At 43.8% G+C, this 27569-nt stretch overlaps 2 protein-coding genes across 23 annotated transcripts in view; both read right to left on the bottom strand.

Annotated features, from left to right (window-relative positions):
- Positions 1-27385, bottom strand: part of PRELID3A (PRELI domain containing 3A) — a 101786-nt gene extending 74401 nt beyond the window's left edge. For all 22 annotated transcript variants that reach the window (XR_004345420.1, XR_004345421.1, XR_004345416.1 and 19 more), the window contains exon 1: positions 27286-27385. The gene's annotated coding sequence lies outside the window, so the exon portion shown is untranslated. The remainder of the gene's footprint in view (positions 1-27285) is intronic.
- LOC116738973 (S-adenosylmethionine decarboxylase proenzyme-like) lies at positions 11007-12270 on the bottom strand. Its single transcript, XM_032602956.1, is given in 2 exon segments — positions 11007-11506; positions 11509-12270. Coding segments are annotated over 2 exon segments (795 nt in total). The 5' UTR covers positions 12035-12270; the 3' UTR covers positions 11007-11237.
- Positions 27386-27569: the final 184 nt, after the last annotated feature.

Here is a 27569-nt window from a genome sequence, read left to right as displayed (position 1 = left end):
GCCAGGCCGGCGGGGGCGAAGACGCGGTCCCCCAACCCCGGGCCCTTGCAGGTCACTGCCCGCAGCGCGGCCCAATGAGGGACAGAGCCCGCTCTCCCGGAGGCCACGGCCCAGGCCCAGGCCAGTCTGGACTCACTGCGGCCGCAGCCGGCTCACCCGAACACATGCTCCGAGCTCCAGACCCTCATCGCCGCCCACGCAGAGCCCGGCCCGGGGTGCTCCAGGTCCAGGGAAGCTCCAGGCCCGGGATGCTCCGCTCCGCGGGGGGGCAGGGCGTGTGGACGCGGTGTGTGGGGCGTTTAGGGAGTGGGCGGGTCGGGATTGGGCGCCCGCCCATCACGAGAGCGGCGGCACCACGGCTGCGCGGAGGGACTGGCAGTAGCTGTGCCGGCCGCAGGCACCGACTACGTGGCGGGGCGGGGCCAGGGGCCACGGGCCACTGCGGAGATGGGGGCGGGGCTCATTCCTACTGGTCAGGTGGTCCAAATTCTCCCAAAGCTCCTTCCAGCCATGCCGGTTCCCATTGTTGGGAAGGATAAGGAACAGTGTGTCCCACCAGCCCAAGTCTCTCCGCGGAGTTGGGGGGCGGGGGGGGGGGGATGGAAGCAGCAGGTGTGGAACGGCCTTAAACCAGAACGTGAGGCCTCTCGCAGGCAGTCCGCTGTGTGGTTCGAAGACCCCACGAAATCCAACCCTTTATGTAGCCAGGCAGGTGCGACCCTCAAGACCCGGATGTCAAGTGAGAGCACTGACAGCACCGCTTGTCAGAGCTCATCCTAAGTTCACCCGGCACTTGGGTTCACTACTTGTCTTCGTCCAAAGGAGAAATATATTTCTCATTCCCATAGGAGGTAGGGTTGCAGCCTGAAGCCAGGTGCTCCCTGTAAGTTAGGCTAATGTTTCAAAAGGATGGCTCCCAAGTCCCTGAGAAAAATCATTCCTGGGTTGTTCAGCTGGCCAAAGGCCTACTTAGCCTTTAAAAACATTTACATAGGACTTTGCTGGTGGCGCAGTGATTAAGAATCCGCCTACCAACTCAGGGGACATGGGTTCGAGCCCTGGTCCAGGAAGATCCCACATGCCGCAGAGCAATTAAGCCCGTACGGCACAACTACTGATCCTGCACTCTAGAGCCTGCAAGCCACAACTACTGAGCCCATGCGCCACAACTACTGAAGCCCGCACGCTCTAGGGCCCTTCTGTTTCAACTACTGAGCCCGCGTGCCTAGAGCCCATGCTCAGCAACGAGAGAAGCCACTGCAATGAGAAGCACAGGCAGCGCAACGAAGAGTAGTCCCTGCTCGCCGCAACTAGAGAAAGCCCGCGCGCAGCAACGAGGATCCAAAGCAGCCAAAAATACTTTTTTTTATTAAAAATAAATAAACATTTAAATAGATCTCAAAAAGACAACTTAGAAGTGTTTTAGAGTAGATGCTCTAAGAAAGGGTAAAGGAGAGACCCTTTCCCTTTTGCACTCGGGAAAATTCATTTTTACTCTAGATTTATATTTACCCTGCACTTCTACAAATACGGTTCAAATGCAGAGAAGCGAGATGCTAGTTTGAGAAGAGGGTGACCCTCTGCAGAAAGAGCTGGGGTGTAAGGGCAGCACCCAGCTCAACACCCACAGCGAGCAGTCATCCCGAGCCTACCTGTGCGATGAGTCAGTGAAGTGGGGACAGAGCAGAAGCAGCCCAAAGACCTGGGCTAGGGCCCTGGCCCCACCATCTCCATGCTCCACACACTCCACCTTTGCCACCTGTGCTCTAACCTCACGGCGATCTTCCCATGTCAGTGCTGCTGCCCGTTTTATTAGCGAGCAGACTGGGGTTTGAGGAGGTGTAAAAGTGCGCTGAGTGATCACACTCTGAGGGCAGAGCTGAGATGAGTCCCCCACAGCCATGCTGCAGTGACTGGCCGTTGTGGCCAGCTATGGAACACGCCCTGTGCTGGGCTCTGAGCTCAGTGCTGTCATTCTGGCTTTAAAAAGCATCATCATTGGACTTCCCTGGTGTCACAGTGGTTAAGAATCTGCCTGCCAACGCAGGGGACACAGGTTCGAGCCCTGGTCCGGGAAGACCCCACATACTGTGGAGCAACTAAGCCCGTGCGCCACAACTACTGAGCCTGCGCTCTAGAGCCCGTGAGCCACAACTACTGAAGCCCTCGTGCCTGTGGCCCACGCTGCACAACAAGAGAAGCCACCGCAATGAGAAGCCCGTGCACTGCAATGAAGAGTAGCCCCCACTCACCCCAAGTAGAGAAAAGCCCGCGCACAGCAATGAAGACCCAATGCAGCCATAAATAAATAAATAGCTGTCTCTCAAACCACTGAAAAAAAAAGTTAAAAAAAAAAGCATCATAATTTACAATCAGCATTTTCCACAAACACGATTGACCATGAGGCTGAAGAAATTGGGCCGATGGTGACAGTCAGAAGACACTGTAGTGAGAGTTTGTGGGGAAACCAAGACGCTAGCCAGGAAACATCTCTGTAGAGACACTACTTAGTGGTGGAGCTGGGGCCTGAGGGCAGGAGTGCAGTGAGGGTGGCCTTCAGGCTCACTGTGACCTGCACCCGCCTCGCCTTCAAAGCCATCTCACACACAGCTGTTGGGTCCCAGCGGCCAAGCCCGGCTCAGGTGTCAGCACCTCTATGGTTCCATCACTACTTCTACGTACTTGCATCTGAGACTTACTACCACGTGTTATGACCATCAGGAACTAGGTTATCATTATCCTTGTTACTTCCAGAGTCAGAAACCTAATAGGCACACAATAAATCAATGACTGTTGAACACAGATGAACGTCACACCTGGCTTCAAGTCCTATACTGCTACTTCCATTGTTGGTCAAAGACCACCGTTTCACTCACTCTGTTCCACCAAGTCTGGTCCAGAAGCAGCAGAGCTACCCGGGAGCCTGTTAGAAATGGAGACCCCTGGCCCCATCACACAGCATCTTGGGAGCTGTGCCCCACTTCACATCTAAACCTTTCAAAGCAAGAGTCCGCATCTGCTCTTCCCGCTCCTTTACTGCTATGTATTCCACCGCAGGCTGGAACGGGCTCCCGAAACCTCTCGTTAGTCATCAATAACCATCGCACTTCCAGTCCAATGGGTGCTGTTCTGTCCCCCTCCCCCGGGCCTCTGTGCTGCATGAAAAGTATTGGGCTTTCTCTCCTGGGACCTCTGCTCCCTCTGCATCCTCTGTACTGGTCCTTCCCAGGATACACGCCTCTTCCCTCTCTGTTCTTCCCCCTCTACACCTGCTCCCTGAGTGATTCACTGAGTGTCCTGGTTTCCACTAAGTCCCCAGCCTGCCTCTCCATCTCATTCCTACCCATCTGTCCAGTTGCCCAAGGGGTGTTCTCTAGGTCCTACTTCAAACGCATCATGGCCACGCATCTCCCACCTTAAACAGACTCCTCTCCTAGGATTCACTGCCCAGGTCCCTGGCATCACCCAGGCGCCCCAAGCTAGACCCAGACCCCTACATCCAAACAATCATCAAGTCCTTTGGGATTTACCTCTTCTAGATTGTTTTAATCCCTTCTTCTGCATTAAGAGCCAATACGATTTAATAGTTGTAGCTGAAGGCATGGGTTTGAAGAAGAACAAACCTGGGTTCCAGTCCTGGCTCCCATTCTGCAAATTGCTAACTTCTTCAAATGTCAGTATCATCATCCTTGACATGGGAACGCTACTAGTAAAAATACAAAGTCCTTTGGGACTGTGGGAATTAATGAGGACAGAGTACATGACTGTGGTTAGTATTGCTGTCACCGTCCCTGCTGACTCCTGACCTGGCTCCATCCAGCACCATCCTCTCCGGGTTCCTGCACAGCTCCCTAGCTGGCCCCTCAGAGCAGTGTCCCATCATCCTGGCACACCCCCTCCAGAGCTCTGTTTGGCCATGCCCTGGGGTGGTCCTCGGCCCCCTCGTCCTCCTGCGGCTGCTCCCAATACCTCCATCGTTACTCTCAGCACATTGTTTTAGAATTACTGCACCAGTTTGTGTTTCTGTCTCTCTCACCAGATTATGCTTATTAAGGAAGCAGGTGTCTAGGCTCAACCTCTCTCTTAGCTTTTGAATTGTTATCTCTGGGGTGAGGCCCAGGAACAGGCATTGTTAATGAGCAGCCAAGGCAATCACAGCACTCTGGAGTTTGGAAAGGCGTCCTGTACTAGACTGAGCTCTGGGATGGGACCAGGCCTGGCTCATTTCTGTGTGCCCACGCTCGGTCCCGGTACCTGGCAAACAGTGAGCTCCAGATAAGAGCTTGTTCAGTGAGTCAAGGATGACTCCAAGGGTGTCATGAACCTGGGAGCAGGTTGGCCACGGTGGGTGGGGCTCCATCTGTTGTCACCACTGCAGAGCCACCTGGTCAAGTTTAGGAAACCTTAGTGCCTTTGTGGGTCACCTATGGGGTAAATTGAGAGGCTTTTCAACCAGTGGTCCTAGTCTTTTTTGTTAATCTATTCACATTTTATATATTGAGATTCGGTGTCAAAATTTCACTTTTACAAGAGTCTGCTGCTAAAAATAAATAAGTTTGAAAATTGCTGTACCAGAATAGCTTTTTAATTTAGAGAGAAAATCAATCTCCCAGCAGGTAAGGAGTTTTGAAGAACTTTTGGAGCCGTTCCTTTCCCACTGTCATGGATATTCTTCATTAGGCTCTGATGTTTAATTGACTCTGAAATACAATGATCATGAAGATCTGACTTAGAGGGATTCCTCAACCCTCCATGCAGTTAGAACAAGAGGGCAGGAGGGCAGGATTCCAGCCGGCACCATCAGCATCTAGATCTTCCAAGATCCTATGTAGGAATATTATTGTTATCCAGAGACAGTTCTCTAACCAGAGTCAGAACTATCCTGAACCTCAACACAGCCAAGATATTCTCATGTTTTATTAAAACAGTATATCTCTGTGACCTTTTACTTTCTATGGTATATGCTTCTATGTAATTAATTCCTCTTCCCAACCCTTAAATACAATTCCTGAAGTAAGTCTCTACAATAAGTAGTCTAACTTTTCCTCCTTATTTCTGTTTCTGGGCACTTTAATTCTATCCAATTCCCATTATGCCTCTGGCATCGCAAAGATGGCTTATGACCAAGGGGCCTGGTGTCCAAAACAATCATCAGTTTTCTCTCGAAAAGATACAACTAGGAAAAATCTAGAAACTTTATGATATTTGTGCACTACTGTGACCAACAGTTCTAGAAAAATGATCACTACCAAGTAAAGTGGTGACTAGGAATATTCTAAATGTTCTGCTACTGTCATTCATGAAACTTGCATTGTTAGGGTTTGATGTTGTAATTCATTCTCTTATTCGTTGTCATGTAGGAGATATTAATATTGTGTCTTTAGATTACTTGAGGCACATTACCAGGAACAGCAGCACAAGTCATGACCACAGACGGAAAATATCACATCAGCTTCACCTTATAGAAAATAATTAGCACTGTTATAGATGAACAACAGTAACATCATTTAGGAGGAAAAAAAAATCCAGACCAGCCTGTGATACTTGAAAGTTTTCTTTCTTTTTTTTTTTTAATAAATTTATTTATTTATGCTGTGTTGGGTCTTTGTTTCTGTGTGAGGGCTTCCTCTAGTTGCGGCGAGCGGGAGCCACTCTTCATCACGCACCATCGCGGTGCGCGGGCCTCTTACTATCGCGGCCTCTCCTGCCACGGAGCACAGGCTCCAGACGCACAGGCTCAGTAGCTGTGGCTCACGGGCTCAGGTGCTCCGTGGCATGTGGGATCTTCCCAGACCAGGGCTCGAACCCGTGTTCCCTGCATTGGCAGGCAGATTCTCAACCACTGGGCCACCAGGGAAGCCCCTCGAAAGTTTTCTGAATGCACAATGCGCAGTTGTCCTTAATAGACTAATAGATTAATAGACCTCTCCTGTCACCTGGTGGACAAATTGTGCAGCACAGCTTCACGTGAGCAGTCTCAGGGTCCTAGTCCCCAAACACATGTAACTTATTTATTTTTTGTAATAATGTTTACCAAGCAATTTCTCTGCTGGGATATCATCCACTGAATATATATTGGCACGTGTGTGTGTGTGTGTGTGTGTATATATATATATATATATATATATATATATATATACACACACATCAATAAAAATGTTCATTGTAGCATCTGAGATACAAATAAATTGGAATCAGTCTAACTGACCCTTGGTTAGAAACTGTTATACTTTTCCCATAGAATACCAGAAAGTTTATTAAAGAACTGGGTGGAAGTATATGCGATTAACATACAAAAGTATATGTTAATCAGAAAAGCAAAGTGTATAAACTACAATTTCATTCACATGAAAATATACTTTATATGCTTGTAAATACATGTAAACTGTATGGACACACACACAACACACCAAAAGAACTCTAAGAAAATTACCTTTAAGCAGTGAAAATGAGAGACTGACTTTCACTCCCTATTTTGTATCGTCAACTTTGCTGAATTTATTTATTAGTTCTAGTAACTTTTAATGGATTGTTTATGATTTTCTATAATTAGGATCATGTCATGTGTATATACAGATAGTTTTACTTCTTCCTTTCCAATATGGATGCCTAATATTTCTTTTTCTTGTCTAATTGATCTGGCTAGAACTTCCAATACAATGTTAAATAGTAGTAGTGAGGGCTTCCCTGGGGGCGCAGTGGTTAAGAATCTGCCTGCCAATGCAGGAGACACGGGTTCAAGCCCTGGACCGAGAAGATCCCACATGCCACAAAGCAACTAAGCCCGTGTGCCACAACTACAGAAGCTGCGCTCTAGAGCCCACAAGCCACAACTACTGAGCCCACGTGCCACAACTACTGAAGCCCGTACGCCCACAGCCCGTGCTCTGCAACGAGAAGCCCGTGCACCTCAATGAAGAGTAGCCCCTGCTCACTGCAACTAGAGAAAAGCCCACACAAAGACCCAATGCAGCCATAAATAAATAAATAAATGAATTTATAAAGAAAAAAATAGTAGTGGTGAAAGTGGGCATCCTGTCTTGTTCGTGATCTTAGAGGGAAAGATTTCAGTCTTTCACCATTGAGTAAGAAGTTAGGGCTTCCCAGGTGGCGCAGTGGTTGAGAGTCCACCTGCCAATGCAGGGGACACGGGTTTGTGCCCCGGTCTGGGAAGATCCCACATGCCGCGGAGCGGCTGGGCCCGTGAGCCATGGCCGCTGAGCCTGCGCGCCCGGAGTCTGTGCTCCGCAACGGGAGAGGCCACAACAGTGAGAGGCCCGCATACCGCAAAAAAAAAAAAAAAAAAAGAAGTTAGCTGTGGGTTTTTCACAAGTATCCTTTATTATGTTGAGACGGTTAACTTCCCTAGTATTCCAAGTGTTTTCTCTAATGAAATGGTGTTGGATTTTGTCAAATGCCTGTTCTGTATCAATTAAGATGATCATGTGATTTTTTGTTTTGTTTTGTTTTTATATGCAAATGTTCATAGCAGCTTTATTCATATTTTCCAAAAATTGGAAACAAAATGTTCATTAACAGGAGAATAGCTAAACAAATTGTGGTACATTCATACAATGGAATACTACTCAGCAATAAAAATAAATACATGGTTCAACCTCTCAAAACTTTATACTAATGAAAGCATTAAGTGATTCAATTTAGTTTCAGAGCTGGGGAGGGGAGGGAAACCCTAGTCTATGGTGAAAAAATATGGATAGTAGTTAAACTACCAACTAAAGTAGGGGTAGTGCTTTGTTGCTTAGGTAGGGGTATAAGGGAATCTTCCTTTGTCCTGATATGGCTGTGGGCTAAAAATATCCATTTTCAAAATTGTAGTTAAGATTTGTGTATTTCAATTTTATAAATCTTACCTAATAAGAGGTATGTATATATGAATATGGATAGATGAATGTACCAAAGCAGAATTGAGGACTATCGAAGCTAGGGGTGAAGGTTCAAGGTACAATTTTTTTTAATATACATCCAATTAAGATGTTTAATTACAAATCTTGACGTATTTTTATGGGCTCCTAGCTCACATATCCAGCAGCATATTGGACATCTCTTGACACTGCCAATGGTTTTCTTCCAATCTTAGTCACATAACAGATCTCTATGACCCTGCCTCAATTTCATCCTAGGTTTCTGGTTTGAACAACTCAGGAAAATGCTAGATTGCAAGAAGTAGTCTGAAGAGGGTTCAGTTTGGGGTAAGAATTGTGACTTGTCATCTTGTAAAGGACTAATAAAGTAGCCCCTAAGGAGCAAACATAAGTGGGAAAAAACTAGAAAAGTAAAACAAACTGATGGTGATCAACAGTGGACATGCTTGCAGTGAACTCAGAAAGTCTCTGAAGGTAGGAATGGGTGGATAGAATCCAAAGGACCAATACTTCTTCCATTATGACAAAAAGGGTAGATGAGAATGTCAAGTTTGAAGGTGGGTAGCCAGGAAATGGTGAGTTATCTGACTAGGACAATAAAAGCCTTTTATTTTTCATAGTGTGATATCACATTTACGATATTTTTCAGATTATGTCCCTGAATCTGATTAACACCAAGTGTCTGCCAAACTCAGTTACCTGTTCATGTAAAAGAATCTGGTGCTGTAGGTATTGCACACATATGTAACAACCTGCTTTTCTATGATCAACCCTTTTTAACTCAGATGATGAGATATGTACCTGCATGGCACAATGATCAAAAGCTTATAACTCTGTTCTAGTTAATAGAAATAACCATGAGTTAGACTCTGCCCCCACCCCACCATCAACAGCCTATTTCATAATAAATGTTAGACTATTCCACCTTCAAACTTTTCACTTTTCTAGCTCCAAAATCTAGCATTCTTATTCTTACTACTTACACCCTCTCTACTCTTTGATATCCTGGTATATAGCCCGGATGATTTCCTTTGAGCTTCAGGTATGAAGCTACTAACAAAAATATGTTTAAATCTGTTCTCCCAGGAGCTTAGAGATCTTATCTTTATGACAACTCCCATAAATCTTAAAAAATGATCATTAAATATTGATTTACTCAATTAATTATAAAAACTTTAGATGTCTAGTATTTGGTCATGTATACTATTTTTAAAAATACATCAACAGAAAACTTTCTGAACGTCACTAGACAACGAATTAAGCAAACCTTATTGAAGCTTAAACTGTGGTACAGAAATACATTTCAACTGATTTAAGTCCAACACCATGGAGAGAGAAATTATGGCACCAAAATTTTCCCTCCTCTATCATACACACTAGGATTAATTTAGATTACTATCCAATCTATAGTTTTCATTTTTCTAGGCTTTGTTCCATACAAATTTGTGCAGTTTCTCAACATTAAATGGAAATCTTAAATCTATTGGGCCGGGGCGGGGGCAGGGGGCGGGAATCAGACCTCAAGCAAATAAATGTTCATCAAATCTACTGGGACACTGTTCAAGAACAAAATCCACTTTGAGCACTGGTTCTCATAATAGCCCCAAAACATTAGGTACTGTGCGCTAATTACAGAACCGGACTGATCCATTGATTGAAAGCTTCTTCAGTGAAGCTCTGAATAAACAACATGTTTAAAAGTCAAAATTGTTCCAACCACTTGATTTCAAACCAAGTAGAATTTATGTTTAGAAACACTTTAAAAAAAAGTGTTTCATTTATAAATATGGAAGGAACAAAAACATCACTGCATCAATCCAGAAAGAATCAAAAATTGTTTGAGGACAAGAAGAAATACAAAATTGAGTCAACTTTGCTCTTTTCTCAGCTGCTTAAATAAATGTCCGTATTAGCAAATACAGCTAAAAGATGCCAACTCTTTTAAGCCTGTATTTCTAGTCATTTCCCATTGACCATTTTGGAATTTTGTGTGTTATGTTTTATGGATAGCACTCTGCTTCACTGTGTAGTATGTCTGAATAACCTGAACAGTTCTCATTCATCACTTGATGTTACTCCATGGAGAAAGAAATACCAGTAAGAGGAACCATCAGAACACTATCACACGCATCACAAAGTCACATAACTTTTTAAGTCACAAGATGGCAAAGAAATCGATTCTGCTTTGAACCAAAGTTTATGGCATATCATAAATAGAAATGAGTGGAAATGGCTATGAAAGTAAAAGTTGAGGTGAATCATCTGAGCTGACTTGACTTGTTGAATTCAACACAACCTTTATCTTAAATCTCCTTGCTAACAAATTTAGTTATAATTTTTTTATACTACTACTTAGCAAGTTAATAAAGACATGGTGCCCATGAGAAGCTAATCTTATTTAATGGGGGGCACAGAATGGCATACAGTTTCCATACAGTTCTGCCAATATTCCCTAGTATCAATCTACACCTTCTTTGCTAATCAACACCAGCTTATTCCAAAAGAGCTCATGGTAACAGAAAAATGCCAAACTCCCTTGACCTTAAAAGAAAATTAAGCCCAGGGTCCATCCCCCCGTTCCCCTTCTGGGGTATAAGGTTAGTGTAAACCCACAGTGTAACAGTGTATTGCTTTATGGAGGGGGTGTGGTTGGGAGGGAGATACCATGGTGAGGAATGAATCAATTAAAGTCACACAAGTATAGGAAGCAGTGAGATAGTAATACACAAAATGGATAACTGCAGTCATTTTCGTAGAGGACTCGTGAAAGAAGAACTTTGGTGCTGCAAAAACACCTGTATGAAGTAGAAACTGATTTCAATAACATTAGTAGAGAATATGTTCTAGAAAGTGGAGGTAACTGGATGCAAAATCCTGGTAGCAATTTAATAGAACAGTCCCAGATGGCTAGGCTGAGGCCAACACCTAATGAGGATGAAAGCCTTGTCTGTGGGGAACTTTGGATGATACCTGGAGAAACACTACACTGTGCATAAACCAAACTGAGTTGTTTTCACAAGTGTTGTAAAGTTTCATATAGTAAAAGGTTTTTTCTACATGCACTTCAATTTCACAGCAAGAGTGGCATAGGATACCTAACCACAGAAGAGAGCATGCATGCAAGATATCTAACTCCTTGATATAATAATGCATACAATTCAAAATGATTACACTATCATTACATCTAGGGCTTTCTGCAACTACAAGGTGGTGGTTATGGAAAGCATGGCCCTTGGTATCAATATCTAAAAAGCAGCCACCACCTTCTTCTATGTGTGTTCTGTTTTGGCGAAAGCAGCCACCACCTTCTTCTATGTGTGTTCTCTTTGTGCATTTTTTCTTCATTTTTCTTAATCAACTCTGCTGTTGTTGCTGCTTCTCAGCAAAACTGGTAAAAACAAAATTGTAATCACTGAACATAGCGCTCTGGCAATCAAGACGTTTAAAACCTTCAATACTCTGGGGCGGAGAAAGCACTGTGAGACATTTAGAACTCTGATTTACAAACAGGGTAGTCACAAATTTTCCTGGCTTGAAGACTTCCACAACTTTCCTGATCAGGTCATCATAGCAGGTCTGACTTAAGTTTGTTTCAAAGCTAACATAAGAAAATTCTGGTTCTGAGTGATGTGAATAGTCCAATAAGTTCCATCCAGTTTCATTCCATTCATTGAATACCCACAAGGATTGAACAGTGTGGCATCAATGACAGAACCTGGTATCAGGTCACGAATTCCACTCTCACGAGTGACATCCTTTGCAGTAACACCATATTTCATGTAGAACTGGTCCATAACTGCTGGGTCAAGCTCACTCAACAGAAATTCCAGGGTTTGATCCGGCTGATTGATTACCCGACTCTCTGGGAAATCCAAAGTACAAAAGTACCAACAATCAGAATTCATGCGTCCCATAAAATGTGCTGCTCCATTTGGGAAAACTGCATTAAGAAACTCTATTTCTTCCTGGAAATTCCGGTGTGGGTACCCTTGGTGAGAAGGCTTCATAAAATTCTTACGAGAATAAAAGAAGCTTTGAATTGAGTCAAACCCACTGTAATCCCTAGCAAGTTTCAACAGGGGAACCAGTGCTTTCAGCAAGAGGGTGGTACCACATGTCTTCAAAATGAAACGTCTCTTGGAGACAAACATGCTACTCTCACTGAGTACATAAGCTTCCTGCTTGTCAGTTTTTGTCACACTTATGATTGAACATAGCACATCCTTCAAAAGTATGTCCCACTCGGATCTTGGGATGGTGCAAAGATCCCCAGATCCTTGGTTTGCGTCGGGTTGCTGCCTGGAGAACTAAACCTCCAGCAGCTTCTCAGTCCCTTCGAAAAAATGTGCAGCTTCCATCACCGTGAGACTAGCAAACAACCAACAACCACAGAAAATCAACTAAATTAAACCTCTTCTCCTGCCGCTGCCGCCGCCACTGAGGATTATTCCAGCTGTGTTACTAAAGTTCAGGTTCCTTTTTTGCTATAATTTTATATTAACTTTTTTTAAAAAAGGGTTAATAAAATTTTCCCGGCTTTTTTTTTTTGTGTGTGTGTGTGTGAGCGAAAGTTGAAACAGAGGCAGATACAGAGGAAACAGAGGCAGATACAGCTCAGTCTCTTGTAGTCCGCTGTTTCCCCGTTAGAGAGAGTAGAGCAAGCACTAGCTAATGTCGCCGGCCATACTGTGGGAGCGATCATGTGATTTTTAAAAATTCATTCTATTAACGTGATGTATTATATTGATTTTATTATGTTGAACCAACCTGACATTCTGAGGTAAATCCCACTTGGCCATGGTGTATAATCCTTCAAATATGATGTTGGCTTTGGTTTGCTAGTATTTTGTTGAGGATTTTTGCATGTATATTCATAAGGGATACTGCATTATCTCCAAATACAGTCACATTGGAAGTTGGGGTTTCAAATATGAATGTTGGGGGCAATCTACAGATTTAATGTGATCCCTATCAAATCACCCATGACGTTTTTCACAGAACTAGAACAAATAATCCTAAAATTTATATGGAACCATAAAAGACCCAGAATTGCTAAAGCAATCCTGAAGAAAAAGAACAAAGCGGGAGGCATAACCCTCCCAGACTTCAGAAAATACTACAAAGCTACAGTAATCAAAACAGAGTGGTACTGGCACAAAAACAGATACATGGATCAATGGAACAGAATAGAGAGCCCAGAAATAAACCCACACACCTACAATCAATTAATATTCAAAAAAGGAGGAAAGAATATAAAAAGGGGAAAAAGACAGTCTCTTCAGCAAGTGGTGCTGGGAAAGTTGGACAGCTGCATATAAATCAATGAAGTTCGAACACACCCTCACACCATGCACAAAAATAAACTCAAAATGGCTTAAAGACTTAAACATAAGATATAACACCATGAAACTCCTAGAAAAGATCATAGGCAAAACATTCTCTGACATAAATTGTACCAATATTTTCTTAGGTAAGTCTCCCAAGACAATAGAAATAAAAACAAAAATAAACAAATGGGACCTAATCAACCTTTCAAGCTTCTGCACAGCAAAGGAAAACATAAACAAAATGAAAAAACAACCTAGAAATTGGGAGAAAATATTTGCAAACGATGCAACCGACAAGGGATTGATTTCCAACATACGAACAGCTCATACAATTCAACAACAATAAAAAACAAACAACTCAATCGATAAAAGGGCAGAAGACCTAAATAGACATTTCTGCAAAGAAGACATACAGGTGGCCAATAGGCACATGAAAGGATGCTCAACATCACTAATCATTAGAGAAATGCAAATCAAAACCATAATGAGGTACCACCTCACACCAGTCAGAATGGCCATCATTAAAAAGTCTACAAACAGGGTGGCTCAGTGGTTAAGAATCTGCCTGCCAGTGCAGGGGACACAGGTTCGAGCCCTGGTCTGGGAAGATCCCACATGCCACAGAGCAACTAAGCCCGTGAACCACAACTACTGAGCCTGCACTCTAGAGCCCGCGAGCCACAACTAGTGAGTCAGTGTGCCACAACTACTGAAGCCCGCGTGCCTAGAGCCCGTGCTCCGCAACAAGAGAAGCCACCACAATGAGAAGCCCGCACACCGCAACAAAGAGTAGCCCCTGCTCGCCACAACTAGAGAAAGCCTGCACGCAGCAACAAAGACACAGCCAAAAAATAAAAATAAATTTATTTAAAAAAAGAAAAAAGGTCTACAAACAATAAATGCTGGACAGGGTGGGGAGAAAAGGGGACTCTCTTACACTGCTGGTGGTAATGTAAATTGGTGCAGCCACTATGGAAAACAGTAGGGAGGTTCCTCAAAAAAACTGAAAATAGAGTTGCCATATGAGCCAGCAATCCCACGCCTGGGCATATACTCATTCAAAACTATAATTCTAAAAGATACATGCAGGGACTTCTCTGGTGGTCCAGTGGTTAAGAATCAGCACTTCCATTGCAGGGGCACAGGTTCAATCCCTGGTTGGGGAACTAAGATCCTGCATGCCACATGGCACAGCCAAAAAAAAAATTAAATTAAAATTAAAGATACATGCATCCCTATGTTCATAGCAGCGCTATTTACAATAGTCAAGACATGGAAACAGAGAGAAATACAAATCAAAACCACAATGAGGTATTACCTCACATCGGTCAGAATGGCCATCATCAAAAAATATACAAACAATAAATGCTGGAGAGGGTGTGGAGAAAAGGGAACCCTCCTGCACTGCTGGTGGGAATGTAAACTGATACAGTCACTATGGAGAACAGTATGGAGGTTCCTTAAAAAACTAAAAATAGAACTACCATATGACCCAGCAATCCCACTACTGGGCATATACCCTGAAAAAACCATAATTCAAAAAGATACATGTACTGCAATGTACATTGCAGCACTATATACAATAGCCAGGCCATGGAACCAACCTAAATGTCCATCAACAGATGAATGGATAAAGAAGATGTGGCACATATATACAATGGAATATTACTCAGCCATAAAAAGGAATGAAATTGAGTTATTTGTAATGAGGTGGATGGACCTAGAGTCTGTCATACAGAATGAAGTAAGTCAGAAAGAGAAAAATACCGCATGCTAACACACATATATGGAATCCGAAAAAACGGTAATGATGAACCTAGTGGCAGGGCAGGAATAAAAATGCAGATGTAGAGAACAGACTTGAGGTCACAGGGCGGGAAGTGGAAGGTGGGACGAAGTGAGAGAGTAGCACTGACATATGTACACTACCAAATGTAAAATGGATGGCTAGTGGGAAGCTGCTGCATAGCACAGGGAGATCAGCTCGGTGCTTTGTCACCACTTAGAGGGGTGGGATAGGGAGGGTGGGAGGGAGGCTCAAGAGGGAGGGGACATGGGGATATATGTATACATATAGCTGAATCACTTTGTTGTACAACAGCAACTAACACAACATTGTAAAGCAGTTATACTCCAATAAAGATATTTTTTTAATTAAATACTTTTAAAATTTTATTTTAAAAATAAAATAAATAAAAATAAAAACATAGTATCATATCACACACACACACAAACCTAAATGTCCATTGACAGATGAATGGATAAAGAAGATGGGATATACACACACACACACACATATATATATAAATAATATGATATCACTTATATGTAGAATCTAACATATGATACAGGGACTTCCCTGGTGGTGCAGTGGTCAAGAATCTGGCTGCAAGGTACACGGGTTCGAGCCCTGGTCCCGGAAGATCCCACATGCCGCAGAGCAACTAAGCCCGTGCACCACAACTACTGAGCCTGCGCTCTTTTCTTTGTCCAGTCTTAACCAGTGCTGCACCTGCTTACAAACCCATTCTTGGAGGACCCTAGCTGATTCACTGAAGAACTCCAGGGACTAAATTTCTCCTTCGACCTCACTTAGAAGGACCTGAATGTTGCCATTTCCCACTGTTGCACCCCTGAGGAAAAGACCTACATTTGGGCAGAGGCTCAAGCATATGCTGATGGATTACACACTGCCCCACCCAATCATTATCCTGTGGGCATGATGGCAGTACCACTGATTGATCCCAATTGGGAGTATCAGCCAGGCTAAACTGGTATCCCTAAAAGAGACCACATGATCCTTTGCCTCACTGAAGAGATGAAACTATACATAATTAAACCTGTCATTTATGGTAAGGTTAAAGAGATCACTCAAGGTCAGGACAAAAATCCAGCCCTATTTCAGGCCAGGCTGGTAGATGCCCTCTAAAAGTATATGACTGTTGACCCAAACACTTTTTGAGGGACACATTGTACTTGCAATCCATTTCATTAGCTTGTCAGCCCCCAACATTTGTCAAAAGCTTGCCATGGGGCCCCCAAACCCCTTGCAACCTTACTGATATGGCCTTCAGTGTCTTTAACAGCAGAGACCAGGCTGAGGAGGAAAGGAAGGAACAGCATGACTTAAGGGACCATTAGCAAGCCAAGCTTCTGGCAGCCATCATGGCAGGACCTAACTTATCTCCTGGTTACCCCAAAGGCACTCCCAGAAGTCCCCCGCCAGGTAAAGGAGCCTGTTTTAACTGTGGGAGCCCCAAACACTGGAGCAAGGAATGCCCAGAAAACAGGTTCCAGCCTCCACCCAAGACACCATGCCCACTCTGTAAGAAGATGGGCCACTGGAGAAGGGAATGCCCTCAGCTCCAAAGGGAGTGGGGAAATTGCCCCTTGCCAGTCATGGCAGTGGTTGATTGATGGGACCTGGGACCTCCCAAGAAGAAAGTCATTATCACATGGGAGGAACCACAGGTGACCACTGACATGGCAGGTTGTCCAGTTTCTACTAGACATAGGAGCCACTTACTCTGTCCTGACTTCTCACGCTAGGCTCCTTGCCCCCAAAACCTGCTCTATTGTTGGGGGAGAAGGAAGGCCAAAATGAAAACATTTCACCAGCCCTCTAATTTGCAGCTGGGGAAAGACTCTTATAACTCACAAGTTTCTGGTCATGCCTGAATGCCCCAGCCCATTATTAGGAAGAGATTTCATTCTTCTAAATCTTTCTCTCCCTGAGCAAGTGACTCTTACTGTCCCTGAAAACCAAAACCAAGACCTATTTTTGGCTAGACTATGCATTATACAAGACATGGACAGTCCAGCTCAAAATATTTCCCCAATAATTAAAGAACTCATACAGCCACAGGTCTGGGACCAGGAAATCTAATGACAGGCAAAGATTGCCACTCCTGTGAAAATCACCTTAAAGGAGGCTAATAACTTCCTTTCCAAGCATCAATATCCCACAAAACCAGAGGCTTGATGAGGCCTCCAATCCCTGATCTCAAAATTCATCAAATATGGGCTTTTGTTGCCATGCCAATCTCCTTATAATATTCCAATCCTACAGGTTCTCAAACCAAATGGGGAATATACAATGATCCAAGATCTTCGAATCATAAAAGAAGCTGTCATGAGCCACAACTACTGAGCCCGCGAGCCACAACAAAGAGAAGCCACCACAATGAGAAGCCCGCTCACCACAATGAAGAGAAGTCCCCGCTCGCCGCAACTTGAGAAAGCCCGCATGCAGCAATGAAGACCCAATGCAGCCAAAAACAAAATAAATAAAAATTTTAAAATAATACATTTTAAGGCTTCCCTGGTGGCACAGTGGTTGAGAGTCCGCCTGCCGATGCAGGGGACACAGGTTCGTGCCCCGGTCTGGGAGGATCCCACATGCCACGGAGCGGCTGGGCCCGTGAGCCATGGCCGCTGAGCCTGCGCGTCCAAAGCCTGTGCTCCGCAACAGGAGAGGCCACAACGGTGAGAGGCCCGCATATTGAAAAAAATAATAATAATAATACATTTTTTAAATAAATAAAAAATAAAAATTCCCTATGAACAAAAGTCGAGGACCAGATGGTTTCACAGGTGAATTCTACCAAACATACAAAGAACAACTTATACAGATCCTTCTCAAACTCTTCCAAAAACTGAACAGAAAGGAACACTCCCAAAGACATTCTATGAAGCCACCATCACCCTGATACCAAAACCACACAAAAGATACTAAAAGATACCACCAAAAAGGAAAATCACAGGTCAATATCTTTGATGAATACAGATGCAAAAATTCTCAAAAAAAAAATATTAGCAAACTGAGTCCAACAACACATAAAGATCATACACCATGACCAAGCTGGTCACAAGGATGGCTCAACACATGCAAATCAATCAATGTGATACACCACATCAACAAAAGAAAAGACGAAAACAACAATCATCTCAATAGATGCAGGAAAAGCATTCAATAAAATTCCACATCAATTCATAATAAAAACCCTTTTGAAAGTAGGTATAGAGAGAACATATCTCAACATAATAAAAGCTGTTTATGACGAACCAATGGCCAATATAATACTCAACAGTGAAAAGCTGAAAGCCTTCCTGCTAAAATCTGGAACAAGACAAGGATGCCCACTCTTACCTCTTCTATTCAACACAGTACTGAAAGTTTTAGCCACAGCAATCAGAAAAGAAAAAGAAATAAAAGATATTCAAATGGTAGGGAAGAGGTAAAATTGTCATTATATGCAGATGACATGATAATATACAGAGAAAACCCTAAAGAGTCCACACAAAAACTACTAGAACTGATAAACGAATAGAACAAGGTAGCAGGATACAAGATTAACATACAGAAACTGATTGCATTTCTTTACACCAACAATGAAATATCAGAAAGGGAATATAATAAAATGGTACCTCTTAAAATCACACCCCCAAAAATAAAATATTTAGGAATAAACCTGACCAAGGAGTTGAAAGACATATGCTGAGAATTAAAAAACATTAATAAAGGAAATTGAAGATGATTCAAAGAAATGGAAAGAATCCCATGCTCTTGGATTGGAAGAATTAATATTGTAAAAATGGCCATACTACCCAAAGCAATCTACAGATTTAATGTGATCCCTATCAAATAGCCCCTGACATTTTTCACAGAATTAGAACAAATAATCCTAAAATTTATATGGAATCATAAAAGACCCAAACTGCCAAAGCAATCCTGAGGAAAAAGAACAAAGCAGGAGGCATAACCCTCCCAAACTTCAGACAATACTACAAGGCTAAAGTAATCAAAACAGAGTGGTAATGGCACAAAAACAGACATATGGATCAATGGAACAGAATAGACAGCCCAGAAATAAACCCACACACCTATGGTCAATTAATCTTTGACAAAGGAGGCAAGAATATCCAATGGGAAAAAGGCAGTCTCTTCAGCAAGTGGTAATGGGAAAGTCATACAGCTGCATGTAAATCAATGAAGTTAGAATGCACCCTTTCCCCATAAACAGAAATAAACTCAAAATGGCCAAAATTTAAATGTTTTTATGTGACACCATAAAACTCCTAGAAGAGAATATAGGCAAAACATTCTCTGACATAAATCATACCAATGTTTTCTTAGGTCAGTCTCCCAAGACAATAGAAATAAAAACAAATAGGACCTAATTAACCTTACAAGCTTTTGCACATCAAAGGAAACCATAAACAAAATGAAAAGACAGCCTACAGAATGGGAGAAAATATTTGTAAATGATAAAACTGACAAGGGATGAATTTCCAAAATACACAAACAGCTCATACAACTCAGCAACAAAAAAACAAACAACCCTATCCAAAAATGGGCAGAAGATCTAAATAGGCATTTCTCCAAAGAAGAAATACAGATGGCCAATAGGCACAAGAAAAGATGCTCAACATCACTAATTGTTAGAGAACTGTAAATCAAAACTATAATGAGGTACAACCCCACACCAGTCAGAATGGCCATCATTAAAAAGTCTACTGGGCTTCCCTGGCAGCGCAGTGGTTGAGAGTCCTCCTGCCGATGCAGGGGACATGGGTTTGTGCCCCGGTCCAGGAAGATCCCACATGCCACAGAGCAGTTGGGCCCGTGAGCCATGGCCACTGAGCCTGCATGCCCGGAGCCTGTGCTCCGCAACGGGAGAGGCCACAACAGTGAGAGGCCCACGTACCGCACACACACACACACAAAAGTCTACAAATAACAAATGTTGGGGACTTCCCCAGTGGTCCAGTGTGTAGGGCTCCATGCTCCCAATAAGGGGGGCCCGGGTTTGATCCCTGGCTGGGGAACTAGATCCCACACGTATGCCACAACTAAGCGTTTGCATGCCGCAACCAAGCATGCCACAATTAAGGAACCCGCGTGCCGTGGCGAAGATTCCACATGATTCAGGTGAGACCCGGCACAGCCAAAGTAAATAAATAAATAAATAAATAAATTATATATATATATATATATATATATATATATATTTTTTTTTTTTAAATGCTGGAGAGGGTGTGGAGAAAAGGGAACCCTCCTACACTGTTAGTTGGAATGTAAGTTGGTGCAGCCACTGTGGAAAATAGTATGGAGGTTCCTCAGAAAACTAAAAATAGAATTACCACATGATCCAGGAATTCCACTCCTGGGCATACATTCAGACAAAACTATAATTCAAAAAGATATATGCGGGACTTCCCTGATGGCGCAGTGGTTAAGAATCCTCCTGCTAATGCAGGGGACATGGGTTTGAGCCCTGGTCCGGGAATATTCCACATGCTGCGGAGCAACTAAGCCCATGTGTCAAAACTACTGAGCCTGTGTCTAGCGCCCACGAGCCACAGCTACTGAAGCCCACGTGCCTAGAGCCTGTGCTCCGCAACAAAAGAAGCCACTGCAATGAGAAGCCTGCGCACTGCAATGAAGAGTGGCCTTCACTTGCCGCAACTAGAGAAAGCCCACGCATAGCAATGAAGACCTTATGCAGCCAAAAATAAATTTATTCAAAAAAAAGATACGTGCACCCCTATGTTTATAGCAGCACTCACTATTCATGATAGCCAAGACATGGAAACAACGTAAATGTCCATTGACAGATGAATGGATAAAGATGTGGCACTTATATACAATGGAATAGTACTCAGCCATAAAAATGAACGAAATAATGCCATTTGCAGCAATATAGATGCAACTAGAGATTATCATACTAAGTGAAGTAAGTCAGAAAGAGAAATACAAATACCATATGATATCACTTATATGTGGAATCTAAAATATGACACAAACCTTTCTATGAAACAGAAACAGAATCACGGACATAGAGAACAGACTGGTGGTTGCCAAGGGGGATGGGGTTGGGGGAGAGAAGGAGTGGGAGGTTGGGGTTAGCAGATGTAAGCTTTTATATATAGAATGGATAAACAACAAGGTCCTACTGAATAGCACAGAGAACTATACTCAATATCTATGATAAACCATAATGGAAAAGAATATAAAATGGAAGAATGTATATGTATGTGTGTGTGTGTATACATATATATATATATATATATATGTATATACACTGAGAATCACTTTGCTGTACAGCAATTAAGACACTGTAAATCAACTACAATAAAAAAAAATTCTACCAAAAAAAAATTGGTACTGGAAACTGAAAATGATTCAAAGAAATGGAAAGACAACCCATGTTCTTAGAAGAATTGATATTGTAAAAATGGCCATACTACCCAAAGCAATCTACAGATTTAATGTGATCCCTATCAAATAACCCCTGACATTTTTCACAGAACTAGAACAAATAATCCTAAAATTTATACAGAACCATAGAAGACCCAGAATTGCTAAAGCAATTCTGAGAAAAAAGAACAAAGCAGGCGGCATAACCCTCCCAGACTTCAGACAATACTACAAAGCTACAGTAATCAAAACAGAGTGGTACTGGCACAAAAACAAACGTATGGATCAATGGAACAGAATAGAGAGCCCAGAAATAAACCCACACACCTATGGTCAATTAATCTTCAACAAAGGAGGCAAGAATATCCAATGGGAAAGAGAGAGTCTCTTCAGCAAGTGGTGTTGGGAAAGTTGGACAGTCACATGCAAATCAATGAAGTTAGAATACACCAGGCTCAAAAATAAACTCAAAATGGATTAAAGACTTAAACATAAGACATGACAACATAAAACTCCTAGAAGAGAACATAGGCAAAACATCCTGACATAAATCATACAGATGTTTTCTTAGGTCTCCCAAAGCAATAGAAATAAAAGCAAAAATAAACAAATGGGACGAATCAAACTTAAAAGCTTTTGCGCAGCAAAGGAAAACATAAACAAAATGAAAAGATAACCTACAGACTGGCAGAAAATGTTTGCAAATGATGTGATTAACCAGGGCTTAATTTCCAAAATATACAAACAGCTCATACAATTCAATAACACAGAAACAAACAACCCAAACAAAAAATGGGCAGAAGACCTAAATAGACATTTCTCCAAAGAAGACATACAGAAGGCCAATAGGCACATGAAAAGATGCTCATCATTACTAATTATTAGAGAAATGCAAATCAAAACTACAATGAGGCACCACCTCACACCAGTCAGAATGGCCATCATCAAAAAGTGTACAAATAATAAAATGCTGGAGAGGGTGTGGGGAAAAGGGAACCCTCTTACGCTGTTGGTGGGAATGTAAATTGGTGCAGTCACTATGGAAAACAGTAGGGAGGTTCCTCAGAAAACTAAAAATAGAGTAGCCATATGATCCAGCAATCCCACTCCTGGGCATATATCTGGACTAAACTATAATTCAAAAAGATACATGCACCCCTATGTTTATAGCAGCACTATTCACAACAGCCAAGACACGGGAACAACCTAAATGTCCATCAACAGATGAACGGATAATAAAGTCGATGTGATACACACACACACACACACACGTATAAACAGACACAACGCAATACTACTCAGCCATAAAAAAAGAATGAAATAATACCATTTGCAGCAACATGGATGGACCTAGATATTATTCTACTAAGCGAAGTAAGTCAGAAAGAAAAAGACAAATACCGTATGATATCACTTATATGTGGAATCTCAAATATGACAAGAATTAACATATCTATGAAACAGAAACATACACACAGATATAGAGAAGAGACCTGTGGCTGCCAAGGGGGAGGGTAGTGCGGGAGGGAAGGGTTGGGAGTCTGGGATTAGCAGACGCAAACTATTATATATACAATGGATAAACAACAAGGTCCTACTGTATAGCACAGGAAACTATATTCAATATCCTTTGATAAACCATAATGGAAAAGAATATGAAAAAGAATGTATATATGTGTATAACTGAGTCACTTTGCTGTACAGCAGAAATACAACATTGTAAATCAACTATACTTCAATAAAATTCAAAAAGCAAAAACCAAAAAACACCTTCAGCTCAGGCCACCTTACTCCCTCATAATCAACCCCCAGCCCACTTTATTGTCACCCCTGTACACAATCAAGGAAATAGAGTGGGTCTGAACTAGGGGATACTAAGAGGGTCCCAATGGCTGTGGATTAAGGAACAAACAATAATGCTGTCCAGAGCATTACAATGGAATATTTAAAAATCATTCTATGACTTCTCTCATCTGGGGTGGGATGCTTTGACTAGCCTGGTGGAAAAAGTCTTCTCTGGCATGGGCCTTTCTCAGACTAGCCTAGAGGTCACAGAGGTCTGTAATATATGTTACCATAATAACCCAGGGGGAAAACTAAGGCCTCCACCTCTCCTCCAGCCCATCCAAAGAAGAGGAGAACTGGCAAATAGACTTTACCCAGATGCCATCCTCCCAGGGATATAAATACCTTCTGGTCTTTATTGACACTTTTACCAGATGGGTGGAAGCCTTCAACTAAGACCAAGAGAGCTCAGGAGGTAATAAAGGCATTACTAAAGGAAATAATTCCTCTGTTTGGACTTCCACGGTCTTTACAAAGTGATAACGGTCCCTCTTTTGTGGCTACGGTTACCCAACAAATCTCTACTGTCCTAGGCATTTGCTACCACCTCCATGCTGCCTGGAGGCCTCAACCATCAGGGAAGGTGGAAAGGGCAAATCAAACTTTAAAAAGAATCCTGGCTAAACTTTGTCAAGAGATATTAAAACCTTGGACAAAGTTTTTACCTATAGCCCTCTTGAGAATCAGGGGGGCACCTAAAACAGGGCTAGAGATCAGCCCATCTGAAATGACTTATGGTAGGCCCTTTTTATCCTCTGACATTTTGGTGGATACTGAAACCAGTGAGCTTATTAAGTACCTAATTAATCTGGGACTGGTCCAAAAGGCGATTTCAGAATATGGAAATCAGTCCCCCAACCAGGAAACTGACCCCATTCATGTTCAACTGGGAGATTTTGTCCTCCTAAAAACATGGAGAGAAGGGTCCCCCTCTGATCAATTACTGCCCAAGTGGAGGGGCCCTTACTAGGTCCTTCTCAGTACCCCTATTGCAGTTAAATTACAAGGGATCAACAGTTGGGTTCACCTGTCCCAAATCAAGCCAGTTCCTCTTAAGTCCAAACAGGACCCTGGCTATGAACAGGAAGACACCTCCAACTGGACCTGTGAGCCCACCAAAGGCCTTAGGCTCCTATTTAAAAACCAAGAAGTTGAATATATACTCAAAGGACAGACATCGTTGGCAGATAAGTAAAATGATTTGGTGGATTGGACTCGTACTCACCATTTTTGCTATTATTCTCTTACTTACATTTTACCAGTTCACTTAACCACCCCTGCCAGGGAAGAACTCCTCTGTCCATGCTGGGTTTAAAGAAGACTGTTCACTTTTAGCTCACCACCACCACCATAAAGCCATTATTAACCCTAAAATTTCTCTCCCTCCTGTGGATATCTGCACAAGGGGGATGGAGCGGCAACTCCATAGTACAAATTTCCTCCACCATAGGAAAAAATGAAAATCTTACTAACTGCTGGGTCTGCCACGCCAACCCCCATGAGGTCCCGGGGTGGCCCATCTTCTACCCAGCCTCGGTCAACACCTCCCTCTATACTCTTAACCAGTCCAATTGGTCTTGGGACCCACCCACAGAAGAGCTTCTCTCCACGGTCAATTGGACATGCTTTAACCGGTCCTCAGTCATTTGCATTAACTTGACTGAAAGAGCTCAGCCTTTTCCTAAAACCCGCAGGGATCATATCTTCAAACTTTCAAGACTGCATGATCTGAAAGCCATCTTTAGGTGTAGGACACAACCCATATGTTGAAGGTCTATTCAAAGATACAAATGCGAAAGGGGGACACCTCAAGTGACCTCAACAGAGCTAGATGAGACACAGAATTCCACCCATTGGATATGTCTGGCATCTCTGAGATCCCAGGAGTCCACGACCTACCCCCGTTTTGGAAACTGGAAAGGGGGCACTCTACCTCCTCCGTTCACAAAATATAACATGACTGCCTCACATGAAGAGGAATCTCTTCCCCCATATAAGACCCACTTGCCTGAGGTGGGGATCCGAGGAGGGCCACTTAGCCCCAGCTGCACCTGCTCAACGAATCCCAACCTCACCTGGCAGAGCCAGCTTCTTCAGGAAAACAGATCCCAGACATGGCTATGTGCTCCAAGGGGACACCTCATAATTTGTGGCCACCCAAAAGGAAGGCTGCAGGGTCCTATCTATGTGAGTCCCCTCTGAGCCATGGGCTACCAATACATACATAAAAAATTAACCATGGGATCCTACACACTCGCCTTTTTAGCCCCTGGGGTAATATTCATATATAATATCTCCATTCCCCGTCCCTGGCTCCAGCGTGCGACTGGCCTCCTCCTGGCAGGAACTGGAGCTGCTATTGGCTTGGTGGTCCCACAGGGAGGCTTTGCATACCACAAGGCAACGCTTCGCTTTATAACCTGTCAGTTACTCTACCTACTCTGGCCAGGAGCACGGGGAATGCACTCTCCAGACTCTCAACCTCCCTTAACTCCCTAGCAAATGTGGTGATGGTAAAAGACTGGCCTTGGGTTATCTCCTAACTTAGAAGGGAGGGGTATGCACAATAATCAATAAAACGTGTTGCACCTACATCGACGCCACTGGCCAGATGGAAGAAGATATCCAAAAGGTATATAAACAGGCTCAATGGCTAGACATTTTTTGAAAGGGTAACCCCAGCGCCAAATCCACTGGGACTGTAGTCAGAGGGGTATTACATACCCCTGGTTCCTACCCCTACTTGGACCTCTGATCGCAATAGTATTTTTACTGATTTTTGGACCCTGCCTTTTTAACCTGCGTGTTAAGTTTGTTTCCTCCAGATTACAACAGTTTCACCTGCAGATGATGGTACACCAGGGATTTCAACCCAGCCCACATGAAGATGGGGACTATAAACATCACCTGGAAAGGGTTGCAGCCTCCCACTCCCCACTCTCCATCCCTGCTTCTGCCAATGACCCCGATACCCCTATCTCTGACAGATGGCAAGGTGGTCTGTACCCCACAGGTAGGGACAATGCCCCTGCTCGGCTTGAAGCAGCTTCATAAGACGAACCATCGACCCTTTGACCCTTAAAAGATTTTAAGGGTCCAAACTCCTTGAGCTGGCCAGTGTTAGAGCAGGCAGTTGGCCAGATAAGAGCAGAGAAGGGGGGCATGGGAGTCTGACAGGAAACCATACATCTTGTGACCACAGGGGTCCTAGAGGCAAACAAGAAAGGCAGGAACCTCCAGCGTAGTCGGAAAGTAACCTTCTGCTCACTATTCCCTCATTACAACATAATTAACACTGTGACCGGGGGAGTACCCATCCTGCACCTGAGGCCACGACAGACCTGAAAAGACCAAAGAGGACCAAAACTCCCCCTTCCTTGGGGAGGCGGAGAAGGGAAATAAGATCGAGAGAAGTCTCCCCTGAGTCTCGCCCTGTAATGAATATTCTTCCCAGCTGTTTCCGCGCCCCATATAACCAACTCGCGGTAGGAAACTCAGGGTAGCTGCTCACTCGAGCAGCCCGCTCTCCCTCCCGACAGCGTGCAATCACTCAGTAAACCCTCGCTTCGCCTCCGTGGCCTCCGTGTGGGGCTCTGAATTCTGTGAGGAAACAAGAACCTACCCTCCGGTGACACGGCCAGGCGGGCAGAAGTTGACCCGTGAACTCAGTTCCCCCTTCTCCGTTCTTTGGCCACTGAATAAAGCCTGTGCTGTGTGGATCTCAGCTACTGTCACGTTCGCCTACTCAAACCCGAACCGGAAAAGAACCCTCCCTCCTCCCCCCAGGCAGAGCCCACACGACTTAACCGGCCACAGTATCTCACACATTTTCCCTCGTTTCCCGCTACTCCACCTCGTCTGGGAGCACAAGTCCCTCTCACTGCTGAGAGACTGATGGCCGCGCATTTTCACCTGCTGTGGGTCCGGTTCCTGACGGCCGCCCCGGCTCCTCCAGGGCCTAGGACGGTGCCTGCCACGGACAAGGCCCCACTGAATAGGCTCTCAAGCAAGTATGCGACAAGGGACCTACCGAGACAGGTGTCCGAAGGGTCGAAGAAGGCCTCCGCCCTGAGGGAGAGGGCCACCCGGCGGAACCCCAGCGTCCTCAGCGGGTCCGACGCGCGCTCTAGCCCGTGCTGCGCCAAGACTAGCGCCGCGGCCCAAGCCCCGCCCTCCTCCCTCTGAGCTCTTCCCCTCAAGCCCCGCCCCACCCTCTGAGCTCCTCCCTCAGGCCCCGCCTCGCCATCTGAGCTCCTCCCCTCAGGCCCCACCTCCGCCCTGACCCTGAACGCTACGGAGGCTGGGCCGCGGCCC

Source organism: Phocoena sinus, chromosome 14 (genome assembly GCF_008692025.1).
Source record: "Phocoena sinus isolate mPhoSin1 chromosome 14, mPhoSin1.pri, whole genome shotgun sequence".
Taxonomy (NCBI): Eukaryota; Metazoa; Chordata; class Mammalia; order Artiodactyla; family Phocoenidae; genus Phocoena; species Phocoena sinus.
The sequence above is the reverse complement of the archived record's forward strand: the minus strand, read 5'-3'. Positions and strand labels throughout refer to the sequence as shown.